Source organism: Rhinopithecus roxellana, chromosome 9 (assembly GCF_007565055.1).
Source record: "Rhinopithecus roxellana isolate Shanxi Qingling chromosome 9, ASM756505v1, whole genome shotgun sequence".
NCBI lineage: Eukaryota > Metazoa > Chordata > Mammalia > Primates > Cercopithecidae > Rhinopithecus > Rhinopithecus roxellana.
In genome coordinates this window covers 50,308,363-50,327,780 of record NC_044557.1, presented here as the reverse complement: position 1 = coordinate 50,327,780, position 19,418 = coordinate 50,308,363, and the positions used below count along the sequence as shown (strand labels likewise).

Genomic DNA, 19,418 nt, shown 5'->3' with positions numbered 1-19,418 from the left:
GAAAAGCTGGAAATTCAAAAAATAAGAGCGCATCTCCCCCTGCAAAGGAGCGCAGCCCATCACCAGCAACGGATCAAAGCTGGTCAGAGAATGACTTGGACGAGAGGAGAGAAGAAGGCTTCAGTCCATCAAACTTATCAGAGCTAAAGGAGGAATTACGTACCCAGCGCAAAGAAACTAAAAATCTTGAAAAAAGAGTGGAAGAATTGACAGCTAGACTCATTAATGCAGAGAAGATCATAAACGAAATGACAGAGATGAAAACCATGACACGAGAAATACGTGACAAATGCACAAGCTTCAGTAACCGACTCGATCAACTGGAAGAAAGAGTATCAGCGATTGAAGATCAAATGAATGAAATGAAGCGAGAAGAGAAACCAAAAGAAAAAAGAAGAAAAAGAAATGAGCAAAGCCTGCAAGAAGTATGGGATTACGTAAAAAGACCAAATCTACGTCTGATTGGGGTGCCTGAAAGTGAGGGGGAAAATGGAACCAAGTTGGAAAACACTCTTCAGGATATCATCCAGGAGAACTTCCCCAACCTAGTAGGGCAGGCCAACATTCAAATTCAGGAAATACAGAGAACGCCACAAAGATACTCCTCCAGAAGAGCAACTCCAAGACACATAATTGCCAGATTCACCAAAGTTGAAATGAAGGAAAAAATCTTAAGGGCAGCCAGAGAGAAAGGTCGGGTCACCCACAAAGGGAAGCCCATCAGACTAACAGCAGATCTCTCGGCAGAAACTCTACAAGCCAGAAGAGAGTGGGGGCCAATATTCAACGTTCTTAAAGAAAAGAATTTTAAACCCAGAATTTCATATCCAGCCAAACTAAGTTTCATAAGTGAAGGAGAAATAAAATCCTTTACAGATAAGCAAATGCTTAGAGATTTTGTCACCACCAGGCCTGCCTTACAAGAGACCCTGAAGGAAGCCCTAAACATGGAAAGGAACAACCGGTACCAGCCATCGCAAAAACTTGGCAAAATGTAAAGACCATCGAGGCTAGGAAGAAACTGCATCAACTAACGAGCAAAATAACCAGTTAATATCATAATGGCAAGATCAAGTTCACACATAACAATATTAACCTTAAATGTTAATGGACTAAATGCTCCAATTAAAAGACACAGACTGGCAAACTGGATAAAGAGTCAAGACCCATCAGTCTGCTGTATTCAGGAGACCCATCTCACATGCAGAGACATACATAGGCTCAAAATAAAGGGATGGAGGAAGATCTACCAAGCAAATGGAGAACAAAAAAAAGCAGGGGTTGCAATCCTAGTCTCTGATAAAACAGACTTTAAACCATCAAAGATCAAAAGAGACAAAGAAGGCCATTACATAATGGTAAAGGGATCAATTCAACAGGAAGAGCTAACTCTCCTAAATATATATGCACCCAATACAGGAGCACCCAGATTCATAAAGCAAGTCCTTAGAGACTTACAAAGAGACTTAGACTCCCATACAATAATAATGGGGGACTTCAACACTCCGCTGTCAACATTAGACAGATCAACGAGACAGAAAGTTAACAAGGATATCCAGGAATTGAACTCATCTCTGCACCAAGCGGACCTAATAGACATCTATAGAACTCTCCACCCCAAATCAACAGAATATACATTCTTCTCAGCACCACATCGCACTTATTCCAAAATTGACCACATAATTGGAAGTAAAGTACTCCTCAGCAAATGTAAAAGAACAGAAATTATAACAAACTGTCTCTCAGACCACAGTGCAATCAAACTAGAACTCAGGACTAAGAAACTCAATCAAAACCGCTCAACTACATGGAAACTGAACAACCTGCTCCTGAATGACTACTGGGTACATAACGAAATGAAAGCGGAAATAAAGATGTTCTTTGAAACCAATGAGAACAAAGATACAACATACCAGAATCTCTGGGACACATTTAAAGCAGTGTGTAGAGGGAAATTTATAGCACTAAATGCCCACAAGAGAAAGCAGGAAAGATCTAAAATTGACACTCTAACATCACAATTAAAAGAACTAGAGAGGCAAGAGCAATCACATTCAAAAGCTAGCAGAAGGCAAGAAATAACTAAGATCAGAGCAGAACTGAAGGAGATAGAGACACAAAAAACCCTCCAAAAAATCAATGAATCCAGGAGTTGGTTTTTTGAAAAGATCAACAAAATTGACAGACCGCTAGCAAGGCTAATAAAGAAAAAAAGAGAGAGGAATCAAATAGATGCAATAAAAAATGATAAAGGGGATATCACCACTGACCCCACAGAAATACAAACTACCATCAGAGAATACTATAAACGCCTCTACGCAAATCAACTAGAAAATCTAGAAGAAATGGATAATTTCCTGGACACTTACACTCTCCCAAGGCTAAACCAGGAAGAAGTTGAATCCCTGAATAGACCAATAGCAGGCTCTGAAATTGAGGCAACAATTAATAGCCTACCCACCAAAAAAAGTCCAGGACCAGATGGATTCACAGCTGAATTCTACCAGAGGTACAAGGAGGAGCTGGTACCATTCCTTCTGAAACTATTCCAATCAATAGAAAAAGAGGGAATCCTCCCTAACTCATTTTATGAGGCCAACATCATCCTGATACCAAAGCCTGGCAGAGACACAACAAAAAAAGAGAATTTTAGACCAATATCCCTGATGAACATTGATGCAAAAATCCTCAATAAAATACTGGCAAACCGGATTCAGCAGCACATCAAAAAGCTTATCCACCATGATCAAGTGGGCTTCATCCCTGGGATGCAAGGCTGGTTCAACATTCGCAAATCAATAAACGTAATCCAGCATATAAACAGAACCAAAGACAAGAACCACATGATTGTCTCAATAGATGCAGAAAAGGCTTTTGACAAAATTCAACAGCCCTTCATGCTAAAAACGCTCAATAAATTCGGTATTGATGGAACGTACCTCAAAATAATAAGAGCTATTTATGACAAACCCACAGCTAATATCATACTGAATGGGCAAAAACTGGAAAAATTCCCTTTGAAAACTGGCACAAGACAGGGATGCCCTCTCTCACCACTCCTATTCAACATAGTGTTGGAAGTTCTGGCTAGGGCAATCAGGCAAGAGAAAGAAATCAAGGGTATCCAGTTAGGAAAAGAAGAAGTCAAATTGTCCCTGTTTGCAGATGACATGATTGTATATTTAGAAAACCCCATCGTCTCAGCCCAAAATCTCCTTAAGCTGATAAGCAACTTCAGCAAAGTCTCAGGATACAAAATTAATGTGCAAAAATCACAAGCATTCTTATACACCAGCAACAGACAAGCAGAGAGCCAAATCAGGAATGAACTTCCATTCACAATTGCTTCAAAGAGAATAAAATACCTAGGAATCCAGCTTACAAGGGATGTAAAGGACCTCTTCAAGGAGAACTACAAACCACTGCTCAGTGAAATCAAAGAGGACACAAACAAATGGAAGAACATACCATGCTCATGGATAGGAAGAATCAATATCGTGAAAATGGCCATACTCCCCAAGGTTATTTATAGATTCAATGCCATCCCCATCAAGCTACCAATGACTTTCTTCACAGAATTGGAAAACACTGCTTTAAAGTTCATATGGAACCAAAAAAGAGCCCGCATTGCCAAGACAATCCTAAGTCAAAAGGACAAAGCTGGAGGCGTCACGCTACCTGACTTCAAACTATACTACAAGGCTACAGTAACCAAAACAGCATGGTACTGGTACCAAAACAGAGATATAGACCAATGGAACAGAACAGAGTCCTCAGAAATAATACCGCACATCTACAGCCATCTGATCTTTGACAAACCTGAGAGAAACAAGAAATGGGGAAAGGATTCCCTATTTAATAAATGGTGCTGGGAAAATTGGCTAGCCATAAGTAGAAAGCTGAAACTGGATCCTTTCCTTACCCCTTATACGAAGATTAATTCAAGATGGATTAGAGACTTAAATGTTAGACCTAATACCATAAAAACCCTAGAAGAAAATCTAGGTAGTACCATTCAGGACATAGGCATGGGCAAGGACTTCATGTCTAAAACACCAAAAGCAACGGCAGCAAAAGCCAAAATTGACAAATGGGATCTAATTAAACTAAAGAGCTTTTGCACAGCAAAAGAAACTACCATCAGAGTGAACAGGCAACCTACAGAATGGGAGAACATTTTTGCAACCTACTCATCTGACAAAGGGCTAATATCCAGAATCTACAAAGAACTCAAACAAATATACGAGAAAAAAACAAACAACCCCATCAAAAAGTGGGGAAAGGATATGAACAGACATTTCTCAAAAGAAGATATTCATACAGCCAACAGACACATGAAAAAATGCTCATCATCACTGGCCATCAGAGAAATGCAAATCAAAACCACAATGAGATACCATCTCACACCAGTTAGAATGGCAATCATTAAGAAGTCAGGAAACAACAGGTGTTGGAGAGGATGTGGAGAAATAGGAACACTTTTACACTGTTGGTGGGATTGTAAACTAGTTCAACCATTATGGAAAACAGTATGGCAATTCCTCAAGGATCTAGAACTAGATGTACCATATGACCCAGCCATCCCACTACTGGGTATATACCCAAAGGATTATAAATTAGTCTACTACAAAGACACATGTACACGTATGTTTATTGCGGCACTATTCACAATAGCAAAGACTTGGAATCAACCCAAATGTCCATCTGTGACAGACTGGATTAAGAAAATGTGGCACATATACACCATGGAATACTATGCAGCCATAAAAAAAGGATGAGTTTGCGTCCTTTGTAGGGACATGGATGCAGCTGGAAACCATCATTCTTAGCAAACTATCACAAGAACAGAAAACCAAACACCGCATGTTCTCACTCATAGGTGGGAACTGAACAATGAGATCACTTGGACTCGGGAAGGGGAACATCACACACTGGGGTCTATCATGGGGAGGGGGGAGGGGGGAGGAGGGAGGGATTGCATTGGGGAGTTATACATGATATAAATGATGAATTGATGGGTGCTGACGAGTTGATGGGTGCAGCACACCAACATGGCATAAGTATACATATGTAACAAACCTGCACGTTATGCGCATGTACCCTAGAACTTAAAGTATAATAAAAAAAAAAAAAAAAAAAAAAAAAAAAAAAAAAAAAAAAAAAAAAAAGAAAATTAGAACTATTGCCAATTTTCAGGGAAAGTTTGACAGAGATGATTTTTACTAGTGTTGCAAATATTGACTGTAAGTTTAGGTCTAAGTAATATTAATAAATTATGACATCACAGCACTTTGCAGATTTTTTATCACATTTGACTTTGCTGGTCCCAGCAGCTACCAATCAGTATCATGCCTCACATAGTCAATAGCATGAAGAACTGAATTCAGAATTCCCTGCCCTAGTCATATCACCTATAACTTACTTGTTTAATGAGAAAAGGGTTTAAGATAGAACAAAGCATGTCCCTTTGTAATAAGCAAGCTGAGATGGAAAAAGCCCTGAAGACCATTACTTATACTTGAGAGTGACTTAAATTCACAGTGAGTTATAAAATAGTGATGATATCTTAAGTTCTGTTTCAAAGAAAGCAGAAATGAGCCTAGAAATTGAGAAATTCTATAGGACTAAGAGAGTACACATTCCAAGGAAAAATTTTACCAACCTTACAATTGTATTCAGAGTTTGCCATTATTAAAAGTGGAATTTCCTGGGTACGAGAAACACCATCTAACCTATGCCTCTGTTGTGAATCAAAGTAACATTTCTCCCAACTCCATTCAAATCTCCAATATCCTCATTCAAATCTGTAACACAGCTATGCAGCACTGAATTTCTCATTGTCCAAAATGGAATCATTTCTAACAGCTTCATTCTATATGTCAGCCCATTTTTATTTAGCACCCAACATGCCCTAAACCCTGGTGAGACACTGAGAATACAAGAGTGAATAATACAAACACTTTGATCTCAAGTTGCTCCAAGTGTAGATAAAAACACACTCTGGTGATACTCTTCCTCCAATACCTATCGTATGTGTGACCTTAGAGAAAGTCAACAGGCTTCCTGGGATTCCAGTTCCTATCTAAAAACCAGGAGTGATGACCATATATTCATTAATGCCAGGCATCAGTGGGAGGCTGGAAGAATTAAACAGGTAAAGATATGACAGTAAAACATAATACAAATGTTATATACAAGTATAATGCTAATGTTGATACTTTCTCAGGTACTCTCACTTTATAGAAAAAAGAGACATTTACAAAGCAATCCTGTCTTTTCATACATCAGAAAAATTCCTAACTAAACAAAATGGAGCTGGGTTACTGAGAGAAAAAGTTGCCTCAGGATGTAATTCTATTTAATCACACAATAATGAAGCAATGTATATCTCAAGAAAATAATCATTTTCTGGAGAAAAAAGAGAATAATAATAGTTCTCAAACACGTTATAAAATATAATGACATCATAATGCAAACTTTATTTCACTAGGCCTAAATCCAAATAAGAAGGATTTAGTCCTAAACAAAAGCTGCTCCAAAGTTAGTGGCGTCTTTTCATAAAGTAATCAGTAAGGGACAGAATCACTTAATTGGTGAAACTTAAATTCTAAGTTTTTACTATATACAGCTGCTAGATTCAGTTTGCATGACTTGATCCATGTGCTATCCGAGTATGTTAATAAAAAGTCATATTTAGATAGGTTCAAATGTTTTTCTCGGAGGAAATCCAAGCCGTCAGCTGAAAGCTATGGATGTAGGTGCTTGTGTGTATTCCTGCTGAGAAAAGTGCTCACTGTTTGCTTATCTAGGTTCGGGCTTATCTCCTAGGTTGACTGGGATCAATCACTTCCCATTGATCTGATTTCCTTCACTGGTGCTATCTGACCCTGAGCCCACCTAAAGAATAAAAGGGGAAAGAAGACTGAACACATTTCTCCGCAAAGGGAGACATTTTATTAAAATTTAAAATTAATAAAAATGAAATTGAAGTTTCATCAGTTCTTCTCCCCAGACCCATTCTCCTTCCTCCCTCCCTAGAGGTGGCCACGAAGACCCTCATCTGAGGATGTCCCTCCACTCCTCATCTTTATCATTTTACTTTATAGCTATATAAACATAAACTGGTAGTAGTGTGTTTAGATTTTTGTAGTTGGAATCATACGGAATATATTCTATATTCAGACTACACTATCGGTTGAATTTAATCATATATTTAAATAGATATAGTTTATTTTATTTTTATCTTTATTTTTCCAATTAATTAATTAATTTTTTTAAGACAAGGTCTTACTCTGTCACCCAGGCTGGAGAGCAGTGGTGCAATCTCGGCTCACTGCAACTCCGCCTCCCAGGTTCTAGCAATCTTCCCACCTGAGCCTCTCAAGCAGCTGGGATTACAGGCACCTGTCACCACGCCCAGCTGATTTTTGTATTTTTAGTAGAGATGGAGTTTCACCATGTTGGCCAAGCTGGTCTCAAACTCCTGGGCTCAAGCAATCCGCCCTCCTCAGCCTCCAAAATCTGGGATTACAGGTGTAAGCCACCACACCCAGCCGATCTGTAATTTATTTTAACCATTTTACGATATTCCAATCTACAAATATTCAATATTTTATCTGCCCATAGGTTGACAGTATGTTGTTTCCAATTTTTTCAGTATTGAAAACAATACAGTCTGTCCCGTGGTATCCACAGGGGATTGGTTCCAGGACCCCCAAGGAAACCAAAATCTGTGGCATAGTATTTGCAAATAACCTACCCACATCCTCCTGTATACTTTAACTCATCTGTAGATTACTTATAGTACCAAATACAATGTAAATGCTATGTAAATAATAGTTAAACCATATTTCTTGTTTGTATTTTTTTATTGTGGTACTGCTATTTTGTTTTTTGTTTGTTTGTTTGTTTGTTTGTTTGTTTTCTGAATATCCTCCATCCACAGTTGTTTGAATCCGTGGAGGTGGAGTCCATGGATACGGAGGCCGACTGTGCTGCCACACTGTTATATTTCCTTTCATTTGGTCTTGGGGTTGGGGTCTGTCTCGGGAGAGTGGCCATACACTCCAGCCTTGCCCTCACGGGGCTCCAGAGGATGGGTGGTGGCTATTCACAGTGTGCCTTTCATGGGATACTTCTTGATCCCAGTCGACGACCTCATGCCTAGGTGGTTGACCATGAACAGACATTTCTCTCACAGGGAATTTATTTATATTGGCTGATGCTCTTGTGGCTTTTGTCTGATCCATGTCCAGTTTATTCCTATAAGATAGCCACTCCCTAGGAAAACCCTGTACTGGAAAAAAAGTTACGTTTGGATATGTCAGTCAGGCGAGACACAGGGGAAGCAGCACAACAAAACCCATGAAATAATAGAAGCATTTTTATTAATTACAGATCTCAGAGAGAAGAGGGCAGCATGCCTCACAGGGCCAATGGGAAGGGGGAACACTCGTGCTCAACCAGTGGAGAGAGAGAGAATGGGCCAAAGCCTTTTTGGGATCCAGGGTGTTACCCAGGGAGGTTTCCCAGGGGAAGTTCTGACAGGTTGGTTTACAGCAGACATGAGTTCCATGAGGTCTTGCTGTGACTGACAGGTAATCACTGTGGAATATCTGCTCATCCATGTGGGCTCTGAGGGTCAGTGGGGCAATTCTAGTCAGTTGCATCCAGCTGTACCATAGAACGATGGTCACCAGGAGGCAGTGGTATAAAGCAGGTGTCTGGATCAACCATATTGAGGAACTGGAAAGAGGCAGAGAACTGGAAACCGTATCAAGGGTGACTGACCCCGCTTCCAGTATGAGAAAGTTAAACTTATATTCAAAATCGGTACCAAGGCAACATAAAATTATAAGAATTTACTATACACACACAATTTGTGTGTGTGTGTGTGTGTGTGTATATACTTATATTCTGATTACTGTGGCAGTAATTCTGATTTATATATAATTGTATACATCTAAAATATATGTATTATATATGATTATATTTAAATTATATATTTTTATAATATATATTTTACATTATATATGTACATAATATATACATACATAATTTATATATATTATAGATATATAAAATCAGAATTACTGCCACAGGAAAACAGCATTAAAATCATTAATATTTCCCATGAATACAAGTTAATATAGTTGGGAATTTTCATCAAATACATTCTGATAGGAATTGTTCAAGGAATACAAATGTCATTTTTGATTTACAAATTATAATTAAAACCTTAAAAATTAGTGCCAAAAATTCAGATTATTTATATGAAAACAAATATAAGTGGATCTTTTGAGATCTTCTATTTCTGATTATTTACAATATAAATTTTCTCCACGGATATGAGTGACTGAGAGTTACCTTCATTGCAGAAGTATTCCAGACACGTACATATTCAAGAACTTCCAAGCATATTTCAAGTGAATTTTCTTTACCATATCAAAGACACAAACTTTCTTTAGTGGAGAAGATTCAAAAATCAATCCAAAGTTTGTTTGTCTTTTTTCTAAGTGAGTTTTAAATGGATCAGCATACCAATATCTGAAGTGAAATTATTCCGAAATGATGACAGCATTTAAAGAAATTAAGCACTTGGGCCATTTATTTAATTTTTACTGAAAACAAAAGAACCATGCCTTTTAGAAAGAAAAAAAAAAGGTTATGTTTATAATTTGCTTTAGCAAATATGCTAACCTATCAGACATACTAGGACTAAAACAAATATAAATAAAATGTATATACTTTGTGCAAAGCAAATACATAACAAGCAAAGAAAAGGTAAATTTCCCTCTGCCTAAAAGGATCATTGTGCATCTTTACAGATACAAATCATCCTCATCCTCAAATGATTCAAATTTTATTACCCAAATGAGCACTTTTCTGGTGCCTCCCCTCTCTCCCATCCTACTCCCAAGCAAAATTAACTCTGTTTATCTTACAAGTTTTATGTATATTTGTGGAATGTTTTATGACGTGATTATCTTCTACCATCAATTACAGCTTTTCTGCTTACTTACAAGATCACCCCAACTAGAGTTACTTTCTTTCATCTTTAATTCCTCTAAGGTTGTCATACAAAGCCTTGCTCAAAACAGCTTCTCATCAGTATTTATTAGACTGTATTAAGAAGATATATCTTCTGGTCTTGGCCTTTTTTTCTGTCCTAAAGAACCAAAAGCTTTACTTTCTGAAGTGATTTTTAAAAATTCTAACACCACATTCATCTGAATGCCTCTCACCAATGGCTACTTGGAGATACTTCAATCATAAATTATTAGCTTGCCTTATCAGTCAAGCAACCCTGAAGTCTAAATTTCATATGGATCTAGGTCAAGTGTCTGTTACCGAAACTATTACAGAAAACTGGTGATTGCTAAAGGAACGATTGTCTGATCCACAAATGGGGAGCAGACCCTTAGCTTGTCCTTTCTCTGCCACTGACTCTATAATTAGTTCACAGCAAAATCATGATTCCCTCAAGGGGTGGACAGGACCACCCACAAGAGGAAAGCTGTTACATATTAGCAGCTCTGCAAGAAAATGAAAAAATATCTATTTATTGAAAGCAAAAGATTCAAAACTGCTATGTGAGTTTTTGTAGCACCTAAAGATTTTTCTTTAGCTCTTATAGATATAATTATTTAAACAGAAGACAAATATAGACCTATAGCCAAACGAATAGTGTTTCTTACACTATTAAAGTGAATACCAACATTCACTCAACAGATACTGCTTTTGTATCTATTGTGTACATTTTCCCTGCCTTAAGAAGATAATTGAGTTGAAGAAGAAAGATAGACAAGCCTGCAATGTTAAATAATAATAATAATATCTAACAATGGTATGTTTTAAGAAAGAAATATATCTAGCAAGGATTTTGATCTATGTTGGTCCTAATATACTAACAATCTATTATTAGTATATTACCATTAATAGCTGTCATTAAGTACATTAAGTTTTTGTTATAAGTACCATTTTTATCCCCATTTTACACGTTAGTAAACTGAGGCATGAGAGGTTATGTAGCAATATGTAGGAGAGACAGGATTCACACCCAAGTCTATCTGAGCAAGATCTAAATCCTTGCCATTATACTATAGGTATTTTTTTTCTAAATTTTGGGTCATGACAAGTCCATAGCCATTGGCAGTTAATATTTTTATGTTAATGCAAACAATATATATTACTGTTTATTTTCATTGAGTTTTGAATTCATTTGGAATATTGGCCTTTTAGTTGTTTCCATAAGAATTATTTTTCTTTTTTATATAGGGTTGTGATACACAGATGATTTATGACATGTTGCTAAGATTGAAATCCATTCTCTATTTGCCTGGTGACTTTGTCTGCAAAAAGGTGAGTGCATGCTATTTTTCAAATGCACAACTAATAAATGAATTTGAGGATTTCAGACATAAGTCAAGAGCATTGTTCAGGGTGAATTCCATAGTATAGAAATAATTATGATGTATAGCTCTGTACAGCAATAATGCGCCCTCGGAGTTCACAAAGGAACAAGACAATATGGATTTCATTACTCATATTATAGGATAGAAGTGTGGGTAGCCTGAAAAACTGTTTTGTATAAATGTTAATTATCAATTGTCACAGCTCATTAATCTTAAATATTTAAAGTGGAGGAAAAAGTTCTAGAAGTGATAGGTGGGTCAGCCTTTTTTATGCCTTCGGCAAAATATCAGTTACCTTCATTTTGCTCTCCCAAGTAGTGAATAATCAATGCCACATTTTAAAAACCTGTACTGTGCTTTTTATGATTACAAAATAATACATGTTCATTATTTTAAAATAGAAAACACATAAAAACATAAGGACATAAATTCCACCCTACAGTAATAACCACTCTTCGTATATTTTGGCCTATCTTTTTATATTGACTGATGGATAGAGCTTGTGCTATAAAAGTGGCATCATACTGTACATACGTTTTGAAACATGTTTTGTCATGTAACAATATATCATATGAACATTTTATGTATTAAGTAATCTACAATATGATTTTTTAAAGCTGCATGATATTTCAGTCTGGGGATGTATCAGGATCAATTTTCAAATGTCTGCTATCATAAATAAAATGAACATCCCCTCAGATAAATATTTTTGCATATTTCTGATCACTAACTTGAAAGGGGAGAAAAGGAATGATGACCCTGGGATTTATATAGTGAGAAACTAAATCAAAGATAAACTCAATAATCAAAATTTAAAAAGAAAAATGAGTAGTTTAAAAAAATGCAAGATGATCCAAGACCTCGGTGATTTCACAAGTGAATAAAGATGAGAGGCACTTTTATCATTTCAAAATAATGTGTTAAATGCTATGGTCAAAGAAAGCACAAGCTGTTGTAGGACATAAAGAAGGGGCACCTGTCCTTCCTGGTTACTGGTAAGATTTCCTAGAGAAGATGAGGTCTGAGCTAAGTCTTGAAAAATAAATTGGAGTAAACCAAGTGAAAGAGGAAATAGGTGTTCGGGGTAGAGGAAAGAAGTGTGAGCTAAGGCAAAAAGGAAGGAACTGTGTCTATAGAGGGAGTACAGAGAACTATAATAAGGCAAATGTTGGAACAATTTTAGAATGATTTATTCCATAAAACTCAGTAAATGTTTCTCAATACGATGAGCCAGAAACAGTGCTGGGCAGTGAGCAAAAAAAAAAAAAAGATGGTTCTTGTCCTTTAGGGTCCTACCTTTCTAGTGCCATGGTATTCAATTCACAGTGCACATCAGAATCACCTGAATGAAGATGTCTGGGCTCCACCCCTCAGTGATTGATTTGGTCTAGATGGAACCCATATACCAGTATTATTTAAAAGCTCCCATATGATTCTAAAATGCAGCCAAAACTAAGAACCACTGACTTCATGGGAGAGACAAGCAATGAACAAGTGAAATTAAGTCAATGCGTAATTACAAAATGTGCTAAGTTGTATAAAGGGAAGATAGAAGTTGCCAGAAGAGTATGTAGTGGCAACGACACTTAATTTAGATCCAGGGTTGGGAGATGGGGAGGTTATTAGGTTGTCAGGAGTGACCCCTGAAAAATCTAAAGATAAATAGTTCTTTAGTTTCAAAAAAAGAAGTGCACAGGATGGCATTTTTTTAATGAAGACTTGGAACCATGAGCCAAGAGGCAAGATGGAGCTTGGCATATCCTAGGAACAGAAGCAAGTGAGTGATGGGCTGTGGTGAAACAGACAAAGTCAAATGGAGTATGAGGTACTTCAAGGCATCACGTGGAGATGCCAAGTACACAGTGAAAATCAGTCTAATGAGAGAAGATGGAACTGGGGGTTACTGGAAACTGGAATATAAAGGAAACAGACTTCAAGAAAAGCTCAAGGAAAGGTCAGAGAAGAGAGCCTTGGCTCTAACTTTGAAGAGCTCCAGTGTTCGTGGAAAAGATCAATGAAGAAGAGTCAGAGAGGGCAACTGAGAAGGAGCTTTCAGAGAAGAAGGGGGGAATGGAAGAGAGATTATGATAAAATGGGAACCAAGAATATACAATCCCACACAAATCAGTCCAAGTTAAAAGAAGGTAGATTGGTGATATGAAATCATTATTATTATTATGGGAAATACAAGTCACAGTGCAGTCCAAGAACCCCTTGGGGACAGTGGTGTACTGGAATGACATGACTTTAATGCACCAAAAAATGTCCTTTCATTTGGGGCCAGTAGCAACAGAGATTGAAAATTGTGATAACTCACATAAACTTTAGCACCTGTGCTCCTAAGCAGTGCAAATTTGTTTAACAAAGTATGAAATGCAGAGTAGATGCAACCTTCTCATTTCTAATTTCTTCTTCACATCGCATTCATCACTTAATAACAAAAACATCAGTGGAGACAAATGAGGCAGGAAAAGGAATAAGTAGGTGGAAAGTAGAAATGAGGAGACATTAGAATGACAAGTCACATTTCTTTAAGAAGGGATTTGCATGATAGTAGATATTGACAGAGAAGAAAGGCTGTTACCTGACAGGACTTCAGGCGGCTGAATTCAGCTTTGTTTTGCTTATCGTTGTCACAAAATATTGAAGGCAAGGAGAAGGAAAAATATATGTTCAATTTGAGGTTATCTATATAATTTAAGAGATGACAGCATTTGGGGCCAAGTTTGCTGACCTACCTAATCCCCAGGAATTGACTGAGTGGTAGCTTGGGCGGCTTGAAAGAGTGGGAGTTTTCTCCAGATGCTCTAGGGCAGGGCAGAAATCACCTAGAGCTCTTGTTAAAGCATCAATTTCTAGGACCTCATTCCCAAAAATTCTGATTCATGTTTCTGCAGTGAGAACTCTCAGTAAACTGAGAATTGGCACCTCTAAACAAGCTCCTAGTGATGCTGATGCTGCTGACCCAGGAACCACACTTTAAGTAGCACTACTCTTTTCTGATGGGGTGCCCTTGAGTGTCACAAAGCCCTCATGAGCCTTAGAAATAGCTTCCTACACAGAAACCCTGAAATTTTGAAGTGCACTCTCTCTGGGGGTTACCTCACTCTACATGAAGCTCTTGTTTTTTTCATACTTTCTCCAAATTAGTCCACACACTAACAACCAGAGCTTGGTTCAATCTTATTTTGCACATGCTGTCAGCCCTTATTCTCTGAGGAATGTCTACTTAATTTGAATGCTAATTAAACTTGCAGAAAGGGCTTAAATTAGCCTAGAAATATGCAAGAAATAGTGGAAGTTTTGGTTCGTTGATTATGCCAGATCTCCTTGGAAAATTATTGAAATGAGCATTAAAAAATAATTAAAAGAGCTGAACTGTATTTAAGTACTCACTATGTACTTCTACCTCCAGTCAGTTGTAATAACTGCCTTTGAAAAATCATTCCAGTTCCTTGAGAATTACTTCATGCAAAGAATAAGGAATATGACCCCGTCCTCATCATTACTTCCTAAAGTACCTCTTGGAAAACTAATTTTCAGACATCTTGCCTTATTTTTTAAATTATTCATGGCTATTTCATTGGTTTTTAAGAGATCAGTCCCGATACTGGAGTCACCGTTAGATATGGTCTGTCTTCATGTATTATATGGAGTCAGATGACATAGGTGCCACTAGTTCTGGTGCTGTCACCTGTGAGCCTTATACGTTTGCTCAAGACACTTAATTTTTTAAACCTCGACTACCAATTTTTAAACAAGAGTAATGATACCTTTCCTACTTGACTTCACTGGGATTTTTGCAAGAATTAGATGAATGAATATCCATGAAATGCTTTGCAATTATTAAGTAGCATGTTCTGTTAGAACAAATATAGGAATTAAAATAAGGAGCTATGTAAATATCAGGTAATGTAATGATTTTTTAAAGTAATGTGCAAAGACATGATATTATTAGCATTAATAGTATGTAAATAAATAAGATCCATTTATGTTGGACTTTCTACTTTTATATGTTTTTGAGTATAAATATATGCTTAATATTTTGCACAGGCGAGGTGCAGTGGCTCACGCCTGTAATTCCAACACTTTGGGAGGCCAAGGCAGCAGGATCACATGAGTCCAAGGGTTTGAGACAAGCCTGGACAACATGGCAAAACCCTGTCTCTACAAAAAATACAAAAATTAGCCAGGCATAGTGGCTTATGCCCATGGTCCCAGCTACTCAGGAGGCTGAGGTGGGAGGATCACTTGAATGTGGGAGGCAGAGGTTGCAGTGAACTGATATTGTGCCACTGCACTCTAGCCTAGGCAACAGAGCAAGACCCTGTCTCAGAGCAGAAACAACCAAAAAATTTTAATTAAAAAAATATTTTGCACAATGCAAAACTTAAACACATTTCTTGCATTGCTCAGTTAGGAGATGTGGGTTCTAGGCTTCCTTTGCTTCTAATTACTGGGTCATACAACTTTAGCTAATTGGCTAAGCCAATGTGTGCCTTTGTTTTAATTTCTGTAAAAAGGAAATAATAGTACTTACTTTACCTTCCTTATAAGAGTAATGGGGAGATAAAATAAGAATTTCAGCTTCCTGGATGTTAACTAAAAGGTGGATTCTGATAACTTTAAACACAACCCGGCAATTATAAAGCAACAATAGTTGATGTTCAGGAAAATAAACCTAGGTATGGAAGGACTTTAAAAGCTCCCAGAGAATAGCTAAGTTATATTTTCCTTATTCATAAATGAGTGCCTTCTACATGTCAAGCCTGCGTTCAGCACTGGAACAAAGTTGACATTTTCTCAGCCATCTCGGGGAGTAAACTACAGTTAATATTTTTTTTCTTCCAAAGCAAGATGTAGGCTAAATACTTTTTTAAATAAAAATTTAAAAAATCTTTTAATCTCGAGTTGATTTTAGTGTATTCTAATTCTTTCAAAGTATGGTTAATGAGAATATTTGATTAACTCAAATAACACAGTCCCCTCCTAAGCCAAGTAAGTGAATTTATCTATTAATGATATATATTTTTTGTATAGCTAAAGGTGATCAAGGCACTACTCATTCAGACATGTAGGCTATCCAAATAGTTTGCCTAGTGTTATGCAATCTGGTCTATTTAAAGTTTAATAGCCTTTCTTGACCTAAGTGCCATTAGATCTCTTGTAAGACGTTTATTCTTTTTGGAAGTTAGAGTGAGAAGATGTGTTCCAAGGGCCTCATAACCACCCACTAGTTTGGTGATTTACTTGTAAGAACTCATACAATTCAACATAAAGTTATATTTATGGCTTGAGATTTATTATAGCAAAGAATAAAATGCAGGAACAGCAAGAAAAAGATACACACGGGCAAACACGAGAGAAATCAGACACAGGTTTACTAGGTCCTATTTCTATGAGGGGCACATGGATGCATTTTTCTCTCCAGTGGACCACAGAAACATGAGCAAAATATCTCCACCCAGGGAAGCTCATGTTAGTCTTGGGTTCAATGTTCTTAAATGGGGCATATAGCTGCATGACCAGACATGATTCAGACTTCAAAATATGTGGGATGTACACATCATAAATCTTTGTGATTATATTAAATAGTGTTGACAGCCTGGTACATCCTGCTACACTGGCTCAGGAATATAGAATAACACCATTAACCAGTGGCTATGTGAACATTCCAGGAGTTTAATTCTTAGGGCTTGAACAAATATCATTGCCCTGGTCCCAAGGGTCCCCAAAGATAGGTAAGAACTGAGTAAAACAACCTGCTGCATTAATACTTTATCTCAGCATGGAATACTAATAATAACTCAAAGATCTCCTATGCCCCAATTCCCCAAATCAGACCTCAATGACATGGGTAGAAGAATAGAATTGACCCTTGAAAGACTGCAGTCTATGCTCTTTGGCTAGACCAAGCAACTTCTTCCAAGCATAGTGGTGGTCATCAAAGCAAGGCTTGACCATGCTTAAAATCAATTACTTCTTCTACCCAGGGTCCTTCCTAAAGCAATGTGCTAACTGAAATACCTTCATGTATCCAAGGGAGGCAAACAGTACTCACATGTTGAGAAGTATCATCTTCCTAATCATTTCCTTTCACATATGTCTAACCAATGTCTGTAAATACTTTAGGTCTTAAGATAATTACTTTCACACTAATATTCTTTGCTTCCTTCATTTATATTTACTCCTCTAAAAGAGTTTATATTTCTTAATTTACAGCATAATTGTCAAGAATAAAATAACTACCATTTCCTCTTTGTATTTAAAATGTAGGGAGAAATTGGCAAGGAAATGTATATCATCAAACATGGAGAAGTCCAAGTTCTCGGAGGCCCTGATGGTACTAAAGTTCTGGTTACTCTGAAAGCTGGGTCAGTGTTTGGAGAAATCAGGTATCTGAAAGATACTTCATAAACATTGAAGCCCATCATTTGTCATAAAAGAAAAGTCTTAGGTAGTAAAATAAGTAAAGTTCCTGCTCAGATTTATAAAAGGTTTGATTGTGCTGATAGCATTGGTAAAATAAGGATTTTCATATTTCTATTCATCCCTTCACCAAAAAGACCTGAGGAAAAGAACTGGGTCATTCAGCTCTTTAGTCCAGGACCTAGAGCAGTGCCTAGCATAAAGCAGGTCCCAGTATATGTTGAATGGATGTGCAAATGAATTAGTTAATGAGAGAAGAGGTTTGGAGGGTTCATTGTTACCAGATTGTTGGAAGACTTGAATGCCTTGCTAACAAGGGGATCTTGAGTAGGCTAGTGATGTGATCATAGCTGTGGGACCAAATTTCCTGAGTTTAAACTCCAGTTTCACCACTACTGGCTTTTTTCCTCTGTTACTTGTCCCGGCTGTTCCTCAGTTTCCTCACCTTAATAATTAGGATAATAATAGAACGTACCTTAAAGTGTTGGTAAATGAGTTAATTCATTAAAAGCACTTAGAACATTGCCTGGCATCTATTAAGAGCTCAATAAAGATTACCTATTTTTACCATTGTTTCTTATTGGCCCAGAAAAGTTTATCCTAGAAAAAGAAAGTCCCCAAGAGGAAAAATATAGACAGCAAATTTAAGCATTTTGTGGGCTAAACACTTCTATATGCATTATCACATTTATTCAACCAAAAAATATTTGTTGTATGCTAGGTTGTCAGGTATTGCTCTTAACTCTAGGAATAAACTATATAAAAACTATTAGACAAGATATGGCCCCTGAGAGAGCTTACAGTACAGTCGGGGAAAACTGATAATAAATAATTAGCTAGACAAGATGAATTCACATTGTAATAACTGCTATGAAGGAAAAAATGGGTAGAACATAACTACTTAGATGCAGTGGTCAGGAATGACCTCTCTAGGGAGATAATATTTGAGCTGAGATTTGAAAGAGTAAAGGATCAGCCATTCAGAATTGGGGGAAGAGCCTCTCTGATTACTGAAGGCCTAGAGGTAAAGCAAGTTTGTCTGGTCAAGGGGCAGAAAGGTGAATATGGCTGGAGTACAGTGAATAAGAACACTGGGGAGATGAGGCCAAATAGGTGAGCAAGGCCCAGATAACACATGGTCTTTTAGGCCACGATAGGATTGTATGTCTTTTTCTAAATATGAATGAATGCCAGTAGAGGGTTTTAGGCAAAAGAATGACACACTCTGAATTCTTATTTTAAAAGACGACTTCAACAGCTATGTGGAAAAGATACAGTAGAGGAGCGAGAATGAATAGAGACCAATTAGAAGTCAACTGCAGTGGCGCAAGTGCAAGATGGTGGTGTCTGGAACTGGGATACTGGCTTATACGATGAAAAGAAGAGTACCCTGTCAGGCAGTTATTAATATATTTATTTCATAATAAATATTTCATATTTTCATAATATATTTATTTCATCTATCCCAAGATGCCAAGTACTATACCTTGCCCAGGACACCATAGCTAATGAATTATAGGGACAACATTCAAACCTGGGTCTCAATGGATCGGGGTCCAGTGATCTTTATACCAC

General features: G+C 37.2%; 1 protein-coding gene across 2 annotated transcripts in view; it reads left to right on the top strand.

Moving 5' to 3' along the window:
* Positions 1-19,418, top strand: part of CNGB3 (cyclic nucleotide gated channel subunit beta 3) — a 168,018-nt gene that overhangs the window by 126,769 nt on the left and 21,831 nt on the right. Inside the window, exons 14-15 of one of the 2 annotated variants that reach the window (XM_010378557.2) lie at positions 11,278-11,361; positions 17,691-17,809. In XM_010378557.2, the coding sequence (XP_010376859.2) occupies positions 11,278-11,361; positions 17,691-17,809 (203 nt within the window). The remainder of the gene's footprint in view (positions 1-11,277; positions 11,362-17,690; positions 17,810-19,418) is intronic. The other variant, XM_010378558.2, reaches the window with a different exon arrangement.